The following is a 24,199-nucleotide window of genomic DNA, read 5'->3' on the forward strand; positions in this document are numbered from 1 at the left end:
GTATTTAGTCTAATTAAAAAAATACAAACAACGAATAAATCTTCATGCTAACAAATTGAACATAAAAGTCTATCAAATAAAAGTGAAAAATTGCCCTCTCCATTTTTCCTCCCCCTCCAAAGGTAACTGCTGACTCATTACACATAGCTTCAACCAGCTCAGTCAGGTATGAATGAGGCAGAAAGTCTGATGTTTAATTTTCTACATCAAACTTTTTCTGCCTCATACTTGACTGAGCTGGTTGAATGTGTAATAAATGCCTTCCTCTACCTCATTTCTTGACCTGAAAATGCCTTCTCTCTTAGTCCTCCTCTTCCTTGAGGCTAATTCTGCCACCTGAGCACTGGATCCTGTTTCCTGTCTCTCTAAGGGCCATCATATATCACTGATGAGCTCTTCCTTACATCTTTAGTTTCTGCCTTCCTGTTGATTCCATTCCTTTAAGTCACAGGTTGCCCATTTTCTCCTGCCCCTTTCAGTGCTGGCAAATTTTTCCACTCACTGGCTAACTATATGTATTTCTTGCAAACTAGTTTCTGATCTAACTGCTCTACTGAAACTGCTCTCTTGAAGGGAAAGAGACCTCTGGGTCATGATATCCAAAAGCCCTTTTTCTGTTATCTTTTCAACCTCTCAGAAGAAACTTCTAATTGATACTACTCAAAAATCTGCAGTTGGTCATCAATGGCTACAGCTCCATTAAAAAATACTTTTAAACATATTTTTAAAACAACTTTATTGATGTTCACATACCATAAAATTCCTCCTTTAAAAAAAAAGATTGTATTATTTATTTTTAGAGACAGGGGACAGGAGGGAGAAAGAGAGGTAGAGGAGCATCAACTGGTTGCCTCTCACACACCTAACTGGGGACCTGGCCAGCAACCCAGGCATGTGCCCTGATTGGAAATAAAACCAGCAGCCTTTCAGTCTGCAGGCCAGCACTCAATCCACTGAGCCACACCAGCCAGGGCCAATTCCTCCTTTTATTTTTTTTATGAATATTTTGTTGATTATACTGTTACAGTTGTCCCAATTTCTTTTCCCTTTGCTTTCCTCTGCTCAGTACCCCTCTGTCCTCCAGCAATCCCACCCTCCTTAGTTCATGTGCTTGGGTTGTGCATATAAATTCTTTGGCTTCACCCTTTCCTATATTATTCTTAGCTTCCCCCTGTCTGTTTTGTACCTACCAGATATGCGTCTTAATCCCTGAACTATTTCCCCATTTCTCCCCCTTCCCCCTGCCAGCTGATAACCCTCCAAATGATCCCCATACCTATGATTCTGTTTCTATTGTTGTTTGCTTAGTTTTTTTTTTGTTTTTTTGTTTTTTTTAGGTTCTGTTGATAGTTGTGAGTTTGTTGTCATTTTAATGTTCATAATTTTGATCCTCTTTTTCTTAAATAAGTCCCTTTAACATTTCATATAATAAGGGCTTGGTGATGATGAACTCCTTTAGCTTTACCTTGTCTGTGAAGCACTTCATCTGCCCTTCCATTCTAAATGATAGTTTTTCTGGATAGAGTAATCTTGGTTGTAGGTCCTCACTTTTCATCTCTTTGAACACTTCTTACTAGGCCTTTCTTGCCTGCAAAGCTTCTTTTGAGAAATCAGCTCACAGTCCTATAGGAACCCCTTTGTAGGTAACTCTCTGCTTTTCTCTTAATGCTTTTAAGATTCTCTCTTTATCTTGAACCTTTGGAATTTTAATTATGATGTGTCTTGGTGTGGTCCTCTTTGGGTCTAGCTTGCTTGGGACTCTGCTTCGTGGACTTGTATGTCTATTTCCTTCACCAAATTTGGGAAGTTTTCCTGCATTATTTTTAAAATAAGTTTTCAATTTCTTGCTCTTCCTCTTCTCCTTCTGGCACCCCTATGATTTGGATGTTGGCATGTTTCAAGTTGTCCTAGAAGTTCTTAAGCCTCTCCTCCTTTTCTACAATTGTTTCTCCATTCTGTATTGGTTGACTGTTTATTTCTTCCTTATGTTCCAAATCATTGATTTGAACCCCAGTTTCCTCCCCATCACCATTGGTTTTGTCTGGATTTTCCTTTGTTTCACTCAGCATAGCCTTCACTTCTTCTCTTATGCGTTTGCTTTACTCATTCATGTCTGTCAAGTCTGTGAGCATGTTTATCATCAGTGTTTTGAACTCTGTGTTTGTTAGGTTGGGTATCTCCTCATCTGTTAGGTTGGCTATCTCCTCATCACTTAGTTCTCCCACTGGAACCTCGATCTATTCCCTCTTTTGTGCCATACTTCTCTGTCTCCTCAACTTGACAGCCTCATGTGTTTGCCTGTGTCTTAGGTAGAGCTGTCACATCTGTTATGTTGTAAAGAGTGGAACCTTAGGTATTCGTCAGTATGGGGCGACCTGTTTCATCACCTTGTGGCGCTGTATGTGGGGGAGGGGTCTGAGAGGGAACAATGCTGCTTGCTCAGCACTCACCCCTTTTCCAGGCACTTCTCCTGCTTCCTGTATGGGACTAGTACTCCTCTAGCTGTTGCCTGGTTGTGGTTCCCAGAGTGGGTGAGTTTGTGGATGTTCTAGGACTGTTAGGGTCTCTAAACAAATGGACTCTGCTGAGAGACCAGCAGTTTCTTCCTCTGCGCCAAACCCCACTGTTTTCACAGTCAGAAGCAATGAGGCTTTATTTTCCCTGATGCTGGAACTGTGAGCTGCACAGTTTGGTCTGGGGCTGGGATTGCTCCCCAAGTGCCCGTCCCTACTTTTTTAAATGTGACTGTGCTTTCTGCTAGCTGGTCACAGCTGCTGTTGCCATGGCCACCACTGCCTCTACATCTCATACTCTCTGCCCCGGCTCCACCCCTCCTACCTGTCTGGATGAGTATTTCTTCTTTATATCTTTGTTTGTTGGATTTCCATGCAGCTTGATTTTCTAGAACTTCTGGTTGTCTTCAGTTTTGAGGTAGTAGTAGTCCTTCTTAGTCGTGGAGAGAGACCAGCCTGTCTACCTACACCTCCATCTTGGCCGGAAGTCTCCCAATTCCTCCTTTTAAAGTGCACAACTCAACAGCTTTTAGTATACACAGAGTTGTGCAACCACCACAACAATGAATTTTAGAACATTTTCATAAACTCCAAAAGAAACCTTATACCCATTAGAAGTTACTACCCATTCCCACTATTCTTAAATCTCTCAGCCCCTGGCAACCACTAATCTTTCTGTCCCTATGGGTTTGTCTAATCTTACTTTTATATAGATGTGGCCTTTTGTGATTGTCTCCTTTCACTCATCATAATGTTTTCAACATTCATCCATGTTGTAGCATCTATCAGTACTTCATTTCTTTAAGTGGCTAAATAATATCCCATTTTTTGTACATACCACATTTTCTTCATCCATTCATCAGTTGATGGACATTTGAGTTATTTCTGTCTTTTGGACATATGTGTACAAGTTCTTGTCTGAACAAGTTTTCATATCTCTTGGGTACAAACCTATAAGTAGAATTGTTGGGTCACATGATAACCCTATGGTTAATCTTTTGAGGAACTACCAGAGTGTTCTCCACAGAGGATGCACCATGTTACATTTCCACCAGCAATGTATGAGGGTTCCAGTTCTTCCACAACTTTGCCAACATTTGTTATTTTCTGGTTTTAAAAAATTGTTATAGCTATCCTAGGGAGTGTAGAGTGGTATCTTACTGTGGCTTTGATTTGCATTTAACTGGTAACTAATGATGTTGAGTATCTTTTCTTGTGTTTTTTGGCCATCTATATATCTTTTTTAAGGTAACATCTGTGCAAGTCCTTTGACCATTTTTAAATTGGGTTGTCTTTTTAATATTGAGTTGTGTTTATATATTCTACATATAAGTCCCTTATCGGACATGATTTGCAAAATTTTTCTCCCATTCTATGGATTCTCTTACACTTTCTTGATAGTGTCCTTTGAAGCATAAAAGTTTTTATTTTTGATGAAGTCCAACTTAATCTATTTTTATTGTTGTTGTTGTTGCTTGTGCTTTTGGTGTCGTATCTAAGAGAGCATTGCATAATTCAAGGTCATGAATACTTACACTTAGGTTTTCTTCTAAGAGTTTATAGTTTAGCTCTTACATTCAGATGTTGTAGACTTAATTTTTGTATATGGTGTGAGGTAAGGATCCAAATTCATTCTTTTGCATGCTGATATCCACTTGTCCCAGCACCATTTGTTGAAAAGACTATTCTTTCCCCATTTGACTGTATTAATTTCCTTTGTGTAAAATCAATTGATCGTATATATTTCTGGACTCTGAACTCTATTCCATTGTTCTCTATGTCTACCCTCAGGCCAGCAACACACTATCTTGATTACAGTAGTTTTGTAGTAAGTTTTGAAGGTGGGAAGTGTAAGACTTCCAACCTTATTCTTTCTTTTCAAGTTTGTTTTGGCTATTCTGGGTTGAAGTTCCATTTACATTTTAGGATCAGCTTGTCAATTCCTACAAAATCATCTGTCACTTACAGCTCCGTTTTAACCATGCTGAACCTGTCACCCTACCTTCTCCTCTGTTCCCCACCTCTGTTAATGATACCCCATTTTTTGGTCATCCATGTTCAAAACTCTGAGGATCTTTCTGATTCTTCCTTTTCCCTGCACCTTTTCAGTTACCAGTCTTGTACCAATGTCTCTCCCATTTCCTCTTCTTCACTCCCACTGCAGTACTCAAACCCAGCCCTTATGATCTACTTTGCGGATTCCAATAGCTTCCTAATTAATTTCACTGCCTCGAGTCTCTTACCTCTCTAATGCATCACATACACACTACCATCAAATTAATTTTCCTTAGGGATGGTTATGATCAAGTCACTTCTTTACTCAAAAGCATTCAATGCCCCTCCATTTTCTTTTATAATGCTTAAAATTCTTAGCCTATGATTCAAAGTCCTTCATGATCTGACTCCATCCTACCTTTTTATCTTATTATCCAATAACTGCTTAACCTATATTATTCTATAGGCAAACTGAACCATCCATGATTCACCTCACTCACCTTGTACTTTCTTATAAGTATGTTTCCATTTTTTTGGCCATGTACTTCTTTGTGTCTGAAAGTCACCTTTCTACATGTCTACATCATATCTGTTCTTTAAAGGCTAGCTCATGTTCCATCTCTTTCACGAATTAAAAATGATAATAATGACAACAAATAACATTTACTGAGTGTTTTATTCAAAACAGCACTATTCCGTGCACTTTGTATGTATTAGCTCACTTGACTCTCATAACAATTTATAAGACAGGTATTATTATTAACCCTGTTTTATAAATGGAGAAACAGCTGCACAGAGAGCTTAAGAAATCTGTACAAGATCACACAGCTACTGAGGGGCAGAGATAGTTTTTGAACTCAGGCAGCCTGGCTCCAGAATCCATGCTCTGAATTACTACAATATAACTGCTCGCATGCCTTACTGAGCAACTACGCATCAGGTTCTGGTGCCAGCCGCTTTGCACACATTACTTTATATAATAGCAGTAGCAGCCACAGCGTTATTATTCTTTGAGTGTTTATCTTTCTGAGCAAGTTCTGATCATATCATTCCCTCATTCTAAAACCTTCAGCGGCTCTCCAAATGCTTATAGAATATAGTACAAATTTTCACAGCTAAGCATTCCAGCATGATGTTACTCCCACCCACTTTTCCAATCTTCCTTGCAACTTATTCCTCTCATGCACTGTACAGTCCAGCCAAACTAAACCACTGCTCTTCTTTGTACATAGCTCATTCTCGCCTGACTTTGATCTTGCTGTGCCATCTGTGTAGAACATCTTTTCCTACACTCTCTGTATATTTAAACTTGACCCAGATTTTATAAACACATACACATTCACACACTTTGCAAAGATAGAGTAATTAGCTACCCTTTAGAACCCAGATCAAATGTTACCTCCTCAATTAAGCTTTTTTTTTCTGAAGTTTTTTCTCCCTTTGAGTGCTCACATTTTACTTCTTATGGTTTTTATAACTTTTCACATTTTATTTTATTCAGATGTGTGTGAATATAAACATAAATGTATATTTCCCCATGTATCTGTAATTATAACGTCTCCACTAACTTCTTTTGAGGATAGAACCAATATTTTATACATAGTGGGCATTCAATAAATAATCAGTAAATGAATAAATGAATGGCATATCACTCCAGATTGCTTTTGGAAAAGTTTCCCTAACCATCGTAACAGTTTTCTACACTGCAAATCATTAATTTTAGGTTCTGGCAAAGTACAAAATCTCTTACCCAGAGAGGAGGGGGAGGACAGGCATCTCATTACACTACATTAGTGACTTCCCTATAAACACACAAGATACTCATTTGAAATGCAGTTTTTCGTGATGAGAAACCTGATCTCGGTATTCAGCAGCTCGGTTTTCAGACAAGGCTATGCAAATGAGGAAGAGAAGCTGTGGCAGCTGTTTCTATAGGCATTGCTTTGGGGAAGGCGGTTGGTGCCTGCTGGGGATAAAAGCCAGGGGTGATGATGTTAATGATGCTTTTAGATAAAAAGAAAAGCCCGAGAACCAAATTATAGCATTAACCGCTTTTCTTTTCTGTTATTCCAGCAGGGTAGACCACAGCTTCTACCGTGTGCCTTGAAAAGATTCACTGGTGCAACTTTACCTCTAATTCCAGGGCAATGGGATGCCAAAGAAATGGTGTTATAGTTATCCTTAATCAATGCTGGAGGTAGGATCTGGTAACCCAAACTTGCGTCTCTAGCTAGACCTTTGACCTGTGCAAGCTTCCAGCAGTTTCGGTTGCCTGACTTCTAGCTTGCAAACCAGTTTAGACCAGCCTTATCATCTTTGTTTTCCAGCAAGCACTCTTGGCATCCCCTAGAGACTTCATCAACAGAGATTAAAGAAATGAGGAATTCAAAGTTGAAAAACCAAGAAGAGTAGGTTGCAGAAGGAGAAAAGAGAGAAATATTTGTTACTAATGCTGTGACCTCCCAAGGTCAGCCCAAGAAAAGTTACTGCCAGCAGCAGAGCCTTTACTACAATAGAAATTTAAAACCCATTGTATTGGGTGGGACTCAGAGGGAGATTCAGTTAAGGACCCAAAGCATTACTAATCGGTCTCAAATGGGAGCACTTCAACTTTTCACAGGTATATTTTCTCTAAATTCTCTCAGTGCTATCTCAACTCAGTCATTGCTAAATCATTCTGCAAAAACTCAACCTGCCAGGGGATGCAGCATATGGTAAATGCCTCACTGATTCCTGAGTATCTATTACAAATGGTTTAGGGATGCAGGAAATTCGGGCGGGGGCGGGGCGCAGGTTGTGGGGAGGTTCACTGTGATGAGGACGATGTGTCATTTTTTGGGGGGCTAGGGGTGCCTCTTGGACATATTCAGAAGACATATTATTTCCTATATGGTTCTCTTTCCACTTTTAGCATAAACAAGCTGTACTAGTCCCATTAACATCTTTAGTACAGAAACAAAACAAAACAAAACAAAAAAACTAAACCTCCAAAGCCACAAAAAACCCTCAAACTCCTAAACCCCCTAACCCTCCGAAGAAACAAACAATCCTTTCACTGCTTTTGCTGTTTTAATTTTCAAAATGTAGTTTCTTAACATTTTACAGGGGCATCTTTTCTCTCACTGCTGAGCCAATTATATGAGAACATAGATTCTGCCCTGGCTGGGTGGCTCAGTTGGTTAGAGCGTTGTCCTGATACACCAAGGTTGTGTGGGTTTGATCCCTGGTCAGGGCACATATAAGAAGCAACCAATCAATGCATAAATAAGTAGAACAACAAATTGATGTTTTCCTGTCTCTCAAAAAAAATCAATAAGTAAACATTCAAAAGCAGATTCTAATTGACATCTATCTCTTTCTAACATGCTTTGTGGTAAGTAGTCCTACTCATCAATTATATGTCACCTTGGCAACGAAAAGGGCTTTATACTATTTTTAGTTTGTTATTACTTATCTCTCTACCTCTTTGAAGTAAACCAATCTCATGTACACAGGGGAAAGTGAGTCATCCAGAATTAAAGGACCTTAGCAGTGGCCTAGACTGAATCATCATTCTCTTCACTAACCGTCAGTGCTGTTCGGTTCTTCTCACTCTGAAAGGCCAGAGGCCCTAGCAAGCAGGGTGTATGTTATTTGGACAGGGCATAGGATAGGCCAACAGGCAGGGTGCTTTGGAGAGCTAAGCTTAAAAAAAAAATTAAAGAAGGCTTAAAGAACATGAATCCTAAGGCTAGTTGGACTAATGACAGTTTGATCAGGGGTAGGTCGATTCACCGTTCCAAAACCACCAGGACCACTCCTGTAGCACAGATCACATTCTTCTCTGTGTCGTATTCGGGCATATGTCTCAGCTGTCCCCTTTGCGGCTTTCAGAACATGGAGTTCAGGGAGAACACTGCATGTGGGGTCAGACAAAGTTGGATCCAGTATTTGCATAGCAACTTGGATAAATCACTCCTCTGAACCTCGGCTTCCTTCTCTGTAGTACAAGAACAGTTTCTCCCTCACATGGTTATTGAGAGAATTAACTGATAGAACATTTGTAAGTCTTCTTCTAGCACCAGGTACATAGTAAGCACTCCCTAATGTTGAATGAATAAATGAATGGCCTTAAGTCAGGCCCTTGGAGTGCTATGCTAATTCTTTCAGCCCACTAGGGTACTGTTGAGCTCAGCATAGCACACCATAGCTGTGACTTCCTGAATAGTACTCTAATGTTCCCCAAAGGCAGAGAGAAATTTCACAGTGTCACTGCCTGGTTATACTTGTTTTGGGAGAACAGTAATTCCTTTTCCAGTGCTGCCAATCTATTACCTTTCACCAAACACAAAATTCACTTTAAGAGAGGGCAGACATACACGTGGCTTTCTGTTAGATAGAGGTTGAGAGAATATATAATTAAAATGGAAATCTACTTCTCTGATTTCTTAGGCCAAAAATCAGACTGGAAGCCAAAACAGCTATTTGGCTTTTGCAGACCCTGGATAGTGATGCCCCTGGGTGGGGTAGGGAAGGGGAGAGCTGGACTCATTCCAAACCATAGTTACAACATTTGTGTGTATATTTACTTCTTCTGCTTATGCTCTGTGCACTTCACTTTTACTCTCTAAACCTGTGAAGAAGTCACAATTTACCCAGAGCAGTTTAATACATATGTGTAGAGATACAGGCCTCTATCTCTGTTTCTCATTCCTTAATCATGTTTTCTACACTCCCTCTTTACCAGATACATCTTCTTTTTCAGTTCCATTGCTCTGATTTTTGAACTTAGGTATACAATAACGATTTGTTAACAATAAACATGCCCCTAGCCCTTCCCTCGCCCTTACCCAGGAGGGCCTCCCTAAGATTCAAAGCTGAAATCCTGCCATATAGTTAGCACCTGGTGCAGCTCATCAAAACATAATATCCTTTCCCAGATGATTGGAAATCTCTGCAATGCCGTCACACAATGAGGTGTGCAAGAAAGAGTTTGGGGATTGATTTTCATCATTAACTTGATATTGCATGGTTTTTGTGGGACTTAAAAAGAAATGCATTTTTATTACTTTTAAGTACTGCACATAGAACAACTCCAACTCATCATATTTTAACAGTTATTTTTCTGGGGCAGGATGTATTTTAAACATGCCTACGTTAGAGTGTCTGGTGGATCATTTAGGATCAGTGTCCTGTTGCTTGATGAAATCCAGATCACTTCAATGAAATCCAGATGGGGAAACTGGGTCTCTGGCAATGGCTGCCAGATCTTCTCCATATGAAATCTCTCTGGTCTGTATGCAAATTCAAAACTCCGTATCCTGGAAATCCCAAACCAATCAAGTGGCGCTCCGCATCTTAGTTACTGGACTAAACACAGGGAAGCGATTCATTCTTCCCTGAGGAAATAAGCATTTCTTACATACATCTATCTTGGCACAAAAAAGGCTGCCTAAGCAAATTAATAGTGTAAACAGGATTGCACTGGGGAATGTTTGTGTTACTTAAGAGAATAAACTCTTTATGCACTTTTTGTACATTCACTTTATATACAAATAATTGATATGCTAATTATAAATGATACGTAAAGCCTCTCCCTTGAGGTGCTGTTAGTTTTCCTTGAATTACTAAGCATGTCCAGTGCATTTAAAAACATTCCATGATTCAGACTTGCTTTTCTCTGATTAGGCCAAGTTAGTGAGGCTTCCTTATATTTCAATAGCATAGTTACCTTTCTCCTGTTAGTCCCAATATATTGAACACCTCTCCCATAGTTCACCTTCCTCTTCAGGATTTTCCAACCTGGAGTGGGCACACACAGACGCCTTCACCTGCAGCTCACTCCTCAGCTGCACCGTCACGGTCTCCAGGCAAGTTCACTGGCACACATCTATACCCTCGCACTTGTTAACTTGTTAGCTGATTATTCAATATGGTTTTTTCTTTTCTTTTCTTTTCTTTTCTTTTCTTTTCTTTTCTTTTTTTTTTTTTAGAGTCTTTTCTTTTGGTCCTTCTTTAAGGACCCACGGGTATGGCTGCAGCAGAACTTAGCTTTGGGCCTTGTCAGGTGGGGGACACCGGCTCGAACTTAATCTCTGTACAATCCATGTCAACAGAACATAACAAGACAGCTGATCAGGGCTGGCAGCTGCAGGGTGAACGGCAGTGTCAGGAGAAGTTCTTCAAGGCTGGAACATGTGAAAGCAGAGCCTAGAGTGCAGTTTTCCTAGGCTAGACCGAGGGACAGAGCAACCTTATGTTAAAGGGTGCACTTCTCAACATTTCCTTTTATGAGCAAGGTCTTCCTGTCGCTGCATAGTTTCAGAGCATGTTCTAGCATCAAACCTATTCAACTACTAGGGAAGAATCAGGTCACTTTCTCCAGGGGGCAGGGATCACTCAGCATGAAGAAGAGGGCAGAGAAGGTGCACATCAGAGTGACAGAACAAACCCATGGGATTTCAGGAGACTGTCCTCTTTGATTTAAAAGAGAAAAGAGCCCTGGCTGCTGTGGCTCAGTGAATTGAGTGCTGACCTGTGAACCAAGTGTTTCTGGTTCAATTCCCAGCCAGGGCACATGCCTGGGTTGCACACCAGGTCCCCAGGTGGGGCATGCAAGAGGGAACCACACATTGGTGTTTCTCTCCCTCTCTTTCTCTCTCCCTTCCCCTCTCTCTAAAAATAAATAAATGAAATCTTTTTAAACAAAGAAAACAGAAATCACCTATGAAGACCGCTTGCTGCAGGGGCTGTCATGGTGTTGGGGCTACTTGGTGCAGGAGTTTAGGAACTTGTCATGAAAGACACTGGCCAAGAGGGGAAGAAGAAGAATATAAGAACTGTCCCCCTAACCACCCAGATTTAAAGCTTAAAGTATCAGGTGAGGAAAGAAAAAGTTCTCCACTGCAACCCTAACGAAGTACTGGAAACAGGCAGGGTGAGCTCACAGACAGAAGGTTCAGGACAACTCAGATAATTAAGCACAGTATCTCATCTCCAAATTATCCTACATTCTTAGGCACTTAACTTTTTTTTTTAATTTAATCATTTAAAAGACACATCAAACTAGGAACAATAAACGAACAGCCCACTTTGGCCTCCTTTCTACCTGTGGTTAACATTAACAGTGAATTTAATTAGTGTCTGAGTCATCCATTTTTCCAGAAACAATAGGCAATTTCATACTTGCCATACCATGTAGAGACAGGATAAAAGTTTATCAAATAGAACAAAAGCACTTGATCCAAGTACTTATGGAGGGCTGAGTTCAAAGTGCAAGCAAGTCTTTTAAAATGAATTAGCAGTCTGTTACCTTTATTGCTGGCCCAGAGTAAACTAGTGATGATCAAGGTGGTGTAGCTGTGACCTTACTGAAGAGAAGGAGAATAATTCTCCAAAGAAGTTTCACTAGCTCTTCGATTGTGATGAAAATGGGGATGAAGATGGAAGTAAGGCTATATAATTATTTGTTCTTCATTGCAAATTTCTAGAGAGTTCTTCCCTTCTCATCAAAGGAAGGGGACCTTTAAAAAATTGTATTGCTTAAAATATTTATGTATAAATATGTATTTGTGTTGCTTCTGCCATATCATCACCAAGCTCTGAGAGTAGGTTATCATTGTTGGGTTCCCTTTCGCTGAGGATCTCTCTACCTGCTTCTAAAATTGACTGATAAGAAGTTTGGAGCCCCAAGTGGCAAATTAATTCTAGGTGACATCATTATAGTGAAGGAAAAACCCATCATCGTTAAAACCTCTCTTCTTTAAATATTAACATTAAAAGTCAACAGTACATAGAAACATTTCACTTAAATGTTCTTTAGAGGTGTCCTTTGGTTCTCATTTTATTCCATTGGCATTGAATGAACAACCTATAGCATGGATGGAAAAATCTCAATCCTCTACCTAGATATGGCCTTCTGCCAGGACAAGAGATGATATAAATTATGTCTACAGTTGTAAAAATGCATAACGTCCAAAATCTTTATCAATGCTAGTCTACAAAACATATGAAAAGGATGCTAATTGCTTGAGATAACCTCTGTAAAATGACATGTGACACTATTCACTTTCTAAAGGAGAAAGGCCAGATTTTCTCCATTGAAAATAAAGGAAAAAGCAGCTTTACAGAATGTCCATGTTTCCAAACTTTAAAACCTAAGATGTAAAATCTGGCAATATTTGTTCTTGGTTTCTATCTATAAAATTACAAATTAAATCCTCAGGATTAAGATATCGTTTTGAGGGGCAAAAATCTAAATTGCACTTCCACAAACATAAACACAATGGATTCTGTATACTACAGACCATGTGGTTCCTTTGCATAAACTTAAATGGTTTCTTATTTTTTAGGGGTTTTTCTGCAATCCTCTGAGATAAACTTTTCCAAGAAGTCTTGGGATGGTATTTTTTTTCCTTGTGAAACAATTTCATACTTCCACATGACACTTTGGAGACAATGTAGCTCACGGTTAATAGGCAGACTGGCTTAACTACATACTAGCCGTGCAACCTTAAGCAACTCAATCCAAGCTCCAGCTTTCTCGTTTGTGAGATGGAAATGAGAATATCTGTCTTTGTAGGCATTGTAGACTGTGTGTTACTATAAGGATCAAACAAATGTTTAGTGCTATTCCTGGCACAGGCAAGGGTTCACTAGGAGCCAAACTTCAGGGTGCAAGAGCCTCATCTGTCTTATTTACTTACCATCACCAGTGCCTAGGTACAGTGCTAGCATAAAGCAGAAACTTAATAAATATATATATATATTTTTAAATAGATAATTAGTAAATATTTTATTTTATTTTATTTATTTATTTATTTATTTATTAATTTTGGTTTTTCAATTATATTTTGTAAATGATTGAATAAAACAGCATCATTATACTTAAAGATACACAAATCCCCTATGTTTGTTGCATGGTAGCTGCCCCCTCCCCTCATTCTTGTTAATTAATGTTTTAAAAATCCTATAAGGTGACTTAAGGTGCTTGATTCTTTTCTTGGAAGGTCAGAGTGGCTTCAGAGAGGTCAGTCTTGGCCCCAGACCCCTGTACTTAAAACACCACTGACTTGTATTCCAGAGGCTATGTCAGGGTCTAAGGAAAACTCTCATACAATAAACATATACTACACAAAATTTTAAAAAATATATGCATATATATAAAGTATTTGCTAGTCAAGGAACATGTATGAATGACCCATGCACATGGACAGCAGGGTGAGGGTTGACTGTGGGAGCAGAGGGTAGGCTGGGCAGAGAGGGGCAAAAGGGGAAAGTTGAGACAACTGTAATAGAATAACAATAAACTATTCAATTTAAAAAAGAAAGTACAACCCTGGCTGCTGTGGCTCAGTGGATTGAGCGTCAACATGCGAGCCAAGTGTCGCTGGTTCGATTCCCAGTCAGGGCACATGACTAGGTTGCATGCCAGATCCCCAGTTGGGGGCGCGAGTGAGAGGCAACCACACAGTGATGTTTCTCTCCCTCTCTTTTTCCTTTCCCCTATCTCTAAAAAAAGAAAGAAAGAAAGAAAGAGAGAAAGAAAGAGAGAAAGAAAGAAGGAAAGTACATATACTGGGGAGGGGGGGCAAAGGGGGAAAATTGGGGCAATTATAGTAGCATAAATTTAAAAATTTTTTTAAGTAAAAAGAAAAGTCTTTTCAATATGTTTTTTTTCTCTTCCTGTTGGATAGCAGCAGAACTCAGTATAGATGGGCAAAGGAATTCCCCACAGGAATAAGAATTTAGGCTTAAATGAGTTATTCTTTTAATGAGCTTGCTGTTGTCCTAGAGAACAAGTTCTTTCTGGATAGGCTATTCTGGTTAACCCAGGGACAGCAGAATTAATGTTTGAAAAAAGCAGTTGAAGAGCTATAAAAATTATTTAAAATAGAAAAGTATAATATTTCTCTCATAAAAGGAGGCAAAAATAATAAGGTAATAAGGTGTTTTTTTTGTTTGTTTGTTTGTTTGTTTTTTGTACTTCTGGGATCTCTGAATTTTTTCCTTAGCTCTGTTCTTTGATGGAGGAAAAAAGGTTTCTTTCAATTTTAAGTTACAGAATACAAGTTATGGGACTCAAGGTAAAAGACCAAGGACCAAATACAGGTAGATTCTAATTTTAATAACTACCATTATGAACCCTAGTTCCCTGGAATAAGATTATTCCTTTTGTCGGGTTGATAGCTCTTACCAGCAAAGTTTTGCATATGTGGATATAAAGACTGCTATTGAATGAGAAGTCCTGTTTAATAGAGCCTTTCATAAGCCCAATTCATTGAGTGGTCTGGTTAACAATGTGTTTTCATTTTGGTGAAATATTTATACAGTGTCTGTACTTAATTACCTCACAAAGTTGAACAGTTGAATATTCTTAATAAAATGTGAGGTGTTTTTTTTTCCCAAAATGTTGAACTATCCACTTTAGTGTAGTTTGAATCCATACACATTATAAGACCATGTATGTGTGTGTGTGTGTGTATCCTATGAGATATATACTAAAAATTGGACAGTTAGTAAGGAATTGCTCTCTGGCTGTTAGGGCTGTAAAACTATACGTAAGATACCAATAAAGAAGTATAAGCACAACTCTGATTTTCTTCTTCAAATTATGCATATACATACCATGACAGTTCACAATGGGTGAGTAGTTTGATCATCCTGTAAGACTGGAGATTCAAAGTGGTACCGTATTATTTATTAAAATGTCTCTTGAATCAACAGCAAGGAAATATTGGGTTGACCAAAAAGTTGGGTTTTTTTTTTTGTTTGTTTGTTTGTTTTTTGGTATGATGGCTCTAGTAGTGCTTAGTTAGTTGTCTTTAACTTCATTTGTAACGATTTTCTTGGATGGTATTGTGACAGCTGTCATATCAGCATGCATTTTTAAAAAACTTATCAAAATTGGTAATTTTTGTGTAGCCATTTTAATATTGAAGATGAAAGTTTTAAATACACAACATTTTTGATATATTGTGCTTTATTATTTCAAGAAAGGTAAAGATGCAACTGAAACACAAAAAAAAGATTTGTGCAGGGTATGGAGAAGGTGCTGTGACTGACTGAACATGTCAAGAGTGGTTTGTGAAGTTTCATGCTGGAGATTTGTCGCTGGAAAATGCTCCATGGTTGGGTAGACCAATTGAAGTTGATACCAATAAATCGAGACATTAATTGAGAACAGTCAGTGTTGTATCATGCGGGAGATAGCTGACATACTCAAACTATCCAAATCAATGAAGTTGTTGGTGAAAATGAAAAATGTGTGTCTTTTATTTTACAGAAAACGCTAAATGGACTTTTTGGCCAACCCAATACTTGTCATTGTCCTCTATCACAGTCCTTAATTATAAACACTGCCAAAGTTATCCACACAGCATTTTAGGTGATAGCCTAACCATTAAGACTATCTCATGCTGCATTTAAATACAATTAGAGAGCAAACAGGTTAAACCTAGGTAAAGTAGTATTCCCTCTTTCAGATGACAAAGCTTGGGAGATAGTGAACCCTCCTTATAGCAAACTAGCCTTCTTCTGCCATCAAACTTTGTGTGTATATGTGTATAAGACTGAGGAGAGGTGTGGGCTTCCATGTAAACCAAGAATATAATACACCTCTATCATCTCTATACTGGGGCCATAGCTTCTATTTGAAGGAGGAGGTGTGCTTTCAAGAACAATGTTGATCAGTTCCTTTATGATAGTTAATACAGAGCTCTACTTGCAATACCAACTCTAGTAGCTCACATGGAAACCATGGGAAACTTTGGGGATCAGTCAGTGACCCTTCTTCTTCTAAACCAGTATTGAATGACATAGGAAGCTCTGGTTGTGAAATGGCCTTTCACATAAAATGGAACCCAAGGTCTTTTGGTGTCCAAAACATTCATGTAGAGATTCCATATCTGGCCTATTAAAAAAGAAACCCTAAGCCATTTTTAAAATAAAGAAGGTATTAGGTTGACCAAAAATGTCCTTTTAGTTTCTTCTGTAAGATAAAAAAGACACATTTTTCATTTTCACCAATAACTTCATTGATTTGGAAATGTTGAGCATGTGGGCTGTCTCCCGCCATTGGCTTCTAGTGGGCAGAGGCCAGGGGCGCTGCTAAACATCTTTCAATGCATAAGGCAGCCCCACGGCAGAGAATTATTTGGCCAAAATGGCAAGAGTACCAAGAAACTTCGCAAACCACCTTTGACATGTTCAGTCACAGCACCTTTTCACAAATACTTTTTTGCTTTTCAGTTGCATTTTTACCTATCTTGAAATAATAAAGCATAACATGCCAAAAATGTTGTGTATGTTCTTCCATCTTCAACATTAAAATGGCTGCACAAAAAAAATTCACCAATTTTGATAAGTTTTTTAAAACGCACACTGATATGACAGCTGTCACAATACAATCTAACAAAATAGTTTTGAATGAAGTTAATGAAAACTAAGCGCTACTAGAGCCATTGTACGGAAAAAACTTAATGAACTTTCTGGCCCACCCAATATGTTCAACTCTAAGATTAAACCATTAAGTTCCTGCCTGACTAGCTAGCAAAGTCATAAAGACTATAGCAAAGGAAAAACTTTGAGGGAGGGAGGGAGGGAGGGAAGAAAGGAGGGAGAAAAGGAAGAAGGGAGAGAAAAGGGGCTCATGAATCCCAAGGGGAGAAGCAGTTATTAAAAGCAAAGTAGAAATTGAGTGCCAAACAAAAATTAGAGCATCTTTTAAGTGGACTGGAAATAAAGAGGTCCTTTATCTCAGGTAAGGAGTGATGTAAAAAACTAGCGGGCTCCGGAACAAAAGGGATGAAAAGAAGATATCAGATAAACTAAATGACTTATTTTTACATGAGTAAGCCATTCCTGCCTCTGCTGTATCTTTTAAGATAGGCAGATGGGTCAGAGGTCATAATGGCAAATGTGCAAGAGACTCTGGTTGCAAACAACAAACTAGAAGTAGTTATAAGAGTAATGACTGGAAGTGGTACATTTACCAGGGTTCACCCTCTGCAAAACTATTTAGTTTGCAAAGATTGTTTCGTTTTTGTTTCCCTTTCCCTCTATTGCTCTGTTACCCAATTCCTGCTCCTCTGAATGCTCAGGGTGCTCTGGCTCTAACCTTTTCAAAATCTGCTGTCAAGAAAAGCACTGTGAGAGCCATACATCTAATGGCAGAGAGCGGGTGAGAAGGAGAAGTTGTGCCAAAATTCCGTTTTAAGGCCTACTTCTAATTGTAGAATAGAAGTATGTTTCCTGTTAAAGGAATTTCAGATATTATTCTAACAGATGGAGAGATGTTTGGGTCAGGAAGCCTCTTTGGCACCCTTGGAATCAGAGGTGCCTTCACATAACACCCTGACCAGACTTGACTTCTGAAAGAAATCAAAGGGAAAAATTATTGTACCTCTAATGAAAACCTGGAACCTGTTATCCTGGATGGTCACTGTGCAGATTGCTGGTGTGGCTCTGCAGGCAAAAGGGGCCCTGGGAACTATAAACTGATGAGTGTCTGGTACTTTAGTAGGCAAGCTGGAAGATTCTTTAATAAATTCTGGCCTCCTGTACACTGGGGTGGGGGCGGTAACAGGGTTTCTGGAAAGAGAGATCATACGTGATCTTCCGTGAATCTTTTCCTTGGAGCTTGACTCACTTTTACAATTCTTCTAACTTAATTTTTATATGAAGGCTATTTTTAAACATGAATTCTCAGGAAACTTAAAATATTTTTTCTTGTATAGTAAGAACTAGTTTAGAGAGAGAAAAAGAGAAAATATAGGGGAGAAACAGACATTTTTGTGACCGAAGAAGGGTAAATAGTAGGCTTCCTTGAGGGTGAGCACTGGGCAATCTTCAAGTCTGCAGATGATTCCCAGCATTTCCAGGCAGTGAAGTACCACATTGATGGGGCCTAAAGGAAGGTCTCAGGACATTTTATAATTGGCAGATGAGCTTTAATAGGGACATGTGTAAGGTAATCTATCTAGGGAGGGCCAGATATTATCAACTACACTTGCAGGATGGTGGGTGCTGATCTTTCCATTAAGACCTAGGAAAGAACTCTAGGAAAACTTATATACAGAGTACTAAAGAGAACGACCTAGTTTTCTGTTACAGACAAAAAAAAAAAAAATTTAGCAAAATGTTGGGCACTGTCAAGAAGGGGATTAAGAGAAAAACAAAATACTTCTCCTTTTACACAGAACCACAGGACATCCTTATTGGTAAAGTTAAATAAGCAGCTCTGATTTGCACATCTCAAGGATAGAACAGAGCCTGAGGCGAACATGAAGGGCAATTAAAAGCATCAATGGTGGGATCCAAAAAACAAAAAAGCCTTTTCAGTTTGACAATACAGAGGTAGCCAAAGAACATGATCAAAATTACGAAGGGGCTAGAGCTGAGAGACACCTTTGAAACATAAAGATTTTATTTTACTTTTAGAGAGGGTGGAACGGAGGGAGAAAGAGGGAGAGAAACATTGATCGTTGACTCTTGCACGTCCCCAACTGGGGACCTGGCCCACAGCCCAGGCATGTGCCCTGACTGGGAATCGAACCGGCGACCTTTCTCTTTGCAGGACAATGCCCAACCCACTAGGCCACACCAGTTAGGGCAAAACATACAGTTTTTAAAAATGTTTTAATATTATACTTCTCCTTTGTTTATACAACTGCCAGTGATGATGACCAGTGCAGGCTCCTTTGGGAAGTCCCTGTTTTATCAGAGGTTGGGAAAGTTTGAGCTGAGTGGGGGAAGGATCAAAAGCACTTCAGTCTCATTACTTACCTTCAGTAATGTTCACTTGCTGACTTCTAGTCAGACTCACTCTACTGACAATGTCAGCAGTGAATTTATACCAGACCAATCTCAATTTCTAATTTCTATAAATATGAGTAGAGCCCCCCCCCCATTCTATAGGGCTTTTCAGCCCCAGTGGTCTACACATTGGCAACAAACTGCCTACAAGTGGCTGTAATTTAATACAATAACTATAATGCAAAAAGAATAGATTTCTGACCCCAATTTTAACACAATGGATAGAACTCAAGAACTTCTAATAAAGAACTCTAATATTCACACTAGTGGACAGAAGCAGATCTCCATTATGGAAAACCAAAAAGGACCCTTGCAGGCTAATGAGATCACATACATGCAGGTTTTAGTGAAGAAAGTCAATAAGGGACTTCAAAGGCAGCCTGGAAAGTTTACTTTTGGGATGGCCTTAGCCATATGGAATAGCTAGCAAGATCAAACCAAGAAACACTTGGCTCTCCCAAACAGGGGATGGCTACCTGATCAAATAAGCATAATGAATAGTGTACAAAAGCTATGTAAGTAGACAGTACCTCCCCCCCCCCAAACTGTTCTTTGAAAACAAGAATTCTGTGAGAGTACACATCTTATAGAAGTGTAATCCACCTGTTACTGGCTCAGCATCATTGCCATACCTTTCATAGATGTGGTAATACTTCTCATCCTGTATGCCATCTTGAATGGGCACATTCACACTGTAGTATCGTCCCTTCCCTAGGCCAACATCAGACACATCCCCTGTTCCTGTAAAAGAGAGGGGGCACCATGACCAGTTTTAAGAACAGGAGAATTAAAAAACCTGAAGGATTCTCTGATAGGAATTCAGAAGACCAAAGGCCAATAAGGAGCACCATCCTGTGATGGTTTCTAAGGGAATGAAATGAAGAAAATCATATGGAGAAGTGACTGTTAGAAAAAACGGTGGTGAGGCAGAAAAAATGATAAGAAAATGGAAAAACCTTAGATTCCATCTGGTTGGAAAAAAAAAGAGATTAACTCCTGTGTTTGATTTTCCATATACAGCATTTGAGGTTGACATAATATGAATATATCATTGCAATTATCAGGGTTTTGGGAGTTACACAGGGCATCTGATAGTACAGTAAGTGTTAAGTGAACTATCTATTGACAGTCCACAAAACTCATCTGGAATAAGAAGCAGCATTATATTCCTCTTATCATTGTCACCTGAAATGACCTGTGTTAAAATTTTTGTATAAAGTAGCACCAATAAGGTATTAATAGCATGGAGTTATCCAAATATAAGAAATGTATAGAACAACTGCAATATTTGTTCCTCAAATGTAATGCCGAGCACACACATCACTTGCCTGGGAAAAATCCTGGGGAGAATTTGTGCAGGGACACCGTCATGACTTTGGAGGTGAAACTGAAGGCATCTTCTACACCTATCAGGATAAAGAAACAGAAAAATCACTTTGTATATGCAACTCCTGCTTTCAACAATTGAAACTTTAGAAAGCTGCTATGAGCCCTGGTGGGTGTGGCTCAGTGGACTGAGTGCCGGCCTGCAAACCAAAGCGTTGCTGGTTCGATTCCCAGTTGGCACACGCCTGGGTTTCAGGCTACATCCCCATTTGGGAGTGCATGAGAGGAAACCACACATTGATGTTTCTCTCCCTCTGTTTTTCCCTCCCTCCCCTCTCTCTAAAAACATAAATAAATAAAATCTTTAAAAAAAAGAAAGCAGTTGTGGGAAGGAAGAGAGACAAGAGGGTAGCAATAATAAAGCTAAGAAGCTGAGGAAAAAAGTAACAAAACCCTCTGGTCTTTGACCTCTGTCATTACAGGATGAGGTTCCTTTTCAAATTCATAGCAAATTATAACTGGACTTCCCCTTTCCAAGCAGTGGGATGTCCAGGCTGTATTTGACAACCTGTTCAAAAAGATGGGCAAGGGCTTGAGCTCAGAATTGAGGCATTATCAACAGAGCTGAATAGTGGAAATTGGCACTATCTTGGAAGTGGTATGTTTTGTTTTCTTTCTGTGGTTCTAGTTAAATTATTAGGATTTAGTACAAAATAAGTACAATGTGACATCTCTTTTAAAAAACTGAGCAATACGAGCATAGGCATTATATACTGAAAACCCAATTGTAAATTGCCTCTCTATGACACAGATTTGGTTATAAATGTAGTTCTCCCAAAGTGTGTACTAAGTGACTCACAGTACATCTTTCTGGCTAAAACACAGAAGGCTGAAAGTAGCCCTGGCCTTGTGTCTTAATAGCAGCTTGGAAATAGATGGGGGAGGGGGGCGGGGTTCTAAGAAGGAGTCTCCTTTCCAGTTAAACAAAGTCAGAAAATAAAGAGAGGCCTGGGAGATAGAAGATGTAACTCTTATAAGCCACTACTTATTCAGATAAACACACTGCCCACCTCCACACCTTTCTTCCCTGAATCACATATTGTCAGATAATTCCTCTGTAAAATGGAAGGACTATTATTAGCAAATCCATGCACTATACTCTTTTATACTTCAAATAAAGGAATTGTCTGTGTGTTTACTTAATGTGTTCAGTCTTCATTAGAGGCCGACAGTGACCTTAAAAAAATATTAACTCTATTTGTATCACAAGTATGTTTGAATTTCCCAAGCCTTATGTTGTGCCCTAGGGAGGCAGTTAGAACCAGTTAAAGGCTCCAGGCACAAAGCATTAAGTAAACAAAACAAAACAAAACAGAATAAATTAAAATAGCATTTTAACCTAGAAACTGAAGTATGAAACTGAAGTATAATTATTTATCCTTCCAGAAAATCCTGATTATTTATCGGTCCAGAAAGGTGGTACCAATTTACACTTCTATCAATGGGATCAGAGAGTTCCCATTTTTCACATCCTGACTAGCACTGGGTGCTATTATTCTTTTTAATCTTTTGCAGAAAGATCAGTCTTGCTCTAATTTGCATTTCTCTTGGTAGTAGGGCCTTGAGCACTTTTTCACATGTTTAGTAGACATTTGTATCTCTTCTCACAGGAAATGCCGTTAGGCATTTGTTAGAAAATTCTAGTTTTCATAGGCAGGTAAGTGGAGGGTACGGGGCGCTTGGAACGAATGAGAAGAGTGGTAGGTAGTAGACAAAAGAAGGGGAGGACAGGTAGGAGCACTAGTGAAGCCATCACAGGGTGCTAGTTATGGAATCATGGGAGGGTTTAAACTAAACCGAATGTGTAAGAATTTGGAGGTGGGGCAGGGGTCACTGGAAGGGAGGTGCTGAAGAGGGGAAATAAACTGAAATGAAACACACCATAAAAGTGGGCTAAAACAGGAAACCCTAAATGGTGTAGAAATAACATTGCAAATGGAAAAAAACGGTTTCAGGTGACAGTCTTGCTTCATTCTTACGGGGTTCAATAGAGTTGATGGCTATTCTTAAACTCTGATACTAAGAGTTTGAATTTCATAATCATTCATTCATTCAACAAATATTCCAATGAAGTTCTACTATAACGTATGCACAGTTCTGTTTGTTTAAGTTATTGTTCACAACAGAAAGAAGTAAACAACTCGATCTCTGTTTTGGAGGAACTGAAAGTTTCTATAAGAGGAGAAGACACAGACGAATTACAGAATTAAGAATATGAGACAATATATAATTAAATATTAAATCAGTAACATAAACAATACAGCAGAGCAGGGGAGAGAATAGTTGGGATGCAGTGATCAGGGCAAATCTGCTACTTTGGAACTTGAGCTTCTGGGCAGAACTTGGAGATGCAAAAGGGGAGGAGAAAACAAAACTGATTTAGGAAAAAGTTATGCCAAATCTGGGAAGTGGGCACAGTGAGACACCTTATTGTGAGAGAGAAGGCTGGAGAGAGGTGGTAAGGCCTCTTTGAGACAGATCTCAAAAGACAGGGTAAAGAGTGTGGACTTGGCCATGAAGACCACTGTTTTTCAAAGTGTGGCATATGGAACAACTGGGGTATTGTTAAAATGTGGATTCCCAGGTTCTATACTAGAGTCACTAAATCTGCATACTTGGTGAATGTGGTCTAGGAACCTGCATTTTAACACCAACTTCCCCAGGGCATCTTGATATACATTTGAGTTTGCAATAGGCCAAGGGCTAGCAAACCAAGTGGCTATAGAGTAAATATTGGGTTGGCCAAAAAGTCTGTTTAGTTTTTTTTCATAAAATGAAAGACACATTTTTGACTTGGATATTTTGAGTATGTTGGCTGTCTCCCATGTGGTATAATGTTGATTGTTCTCAATTAATGTCTCAATTTGATCGCTATCAACTTCAACTGGTCTACCTAACCACGGAGCATCGTCCAGCGAGAAATCCCCTGTGCGAAACTTCGGAAACCACTTTTGACACATTTGATCAGCCACAGCACCTTCTCCATACACAGCACAAATCTTTTTTTGCGTTTCAGTTGTGTTTTTACCATTCTTGAAATAATAAAGCCTAATATGTGGAACATGTTGCGTATCTTCTTCCATCTTCAATGTTAAAATGGTTGCACAAAAATTCACCAATTTTGATAAGTATTTTTTAAATACACGCTGATATGACAGCTGTCACAAGACAATCTAACAAAATTGTTTCGAGTGAAATTAAAGACAACTAAGCGCTATAGAGCCATCTTATGGAAAAAAACAAACAAACTTTTTGGCCAACCCAGTATTTTAGGCATTCCAAACTATATGGCCTCTATTGCATTTTCCCTCTTTACAATCTAGTAAAAATGAAAAAAATTATTCTTAGGTTGTTGGCCATACAAAAACAAGCCATGGGCCAAATGTTATCCTTGTTATGGGTGACAAGGAGCCTCTGAAGGTTTTTGAGCAAGGCTGTGTTTTGTACTGGCTAAGTATTCAGATATTCAGTGGACATTGCTCTCAAAGTAGTATGTTGGTTGTTTTAACCCT

The 24,199-nt window shown here is 39.0% G+C and overlaps 1 protein-coding gene across 2 annotated transcripts in view; it reads right to left on the bottom strand.

Moving 5' to 3' along the window:
* HDAC8 (histone deacetylase 8) overlaps nt 1–24,199 on the bottom strand; it is a 244,191-nt gene that overhangs the window by 139,855 nt on the left and 80,137 nt on the right. For both annotated transcript variants that reach the window (XM_090264597.1, XM_090264596.1), the window contains exons 6-7: nt 20,630–20,707; nt 19,934–20,042 (exon numbers count right to left, since the gene is read on the bottom strand). In XM_090264597.1, the coding sequence (XP_090120723.1) occupies nt 19,934–20,042; nt 20,630–20,707 (187 nt within the window). The remainder of the gene's footprint in view (nt 1–19,933; nt 20,043–20,629; nt 20,708–24,199) is intronic.

This window comes from Furipterus horrens, unplaced genomic scaffold (assembly GCF_987537825.1).
Source record: "Furipterus horrens unplaced genomic scaffold, mFurHor1.1.pri manual_scaffold_17, whole genome shotgun sequence".
NCBI classification, from domain to species: Eukaryota; Metazoa; Chordata; class Mammalia; order Chiroptera; family Furipteridae; genus Furipterus; species Furipterus horrens.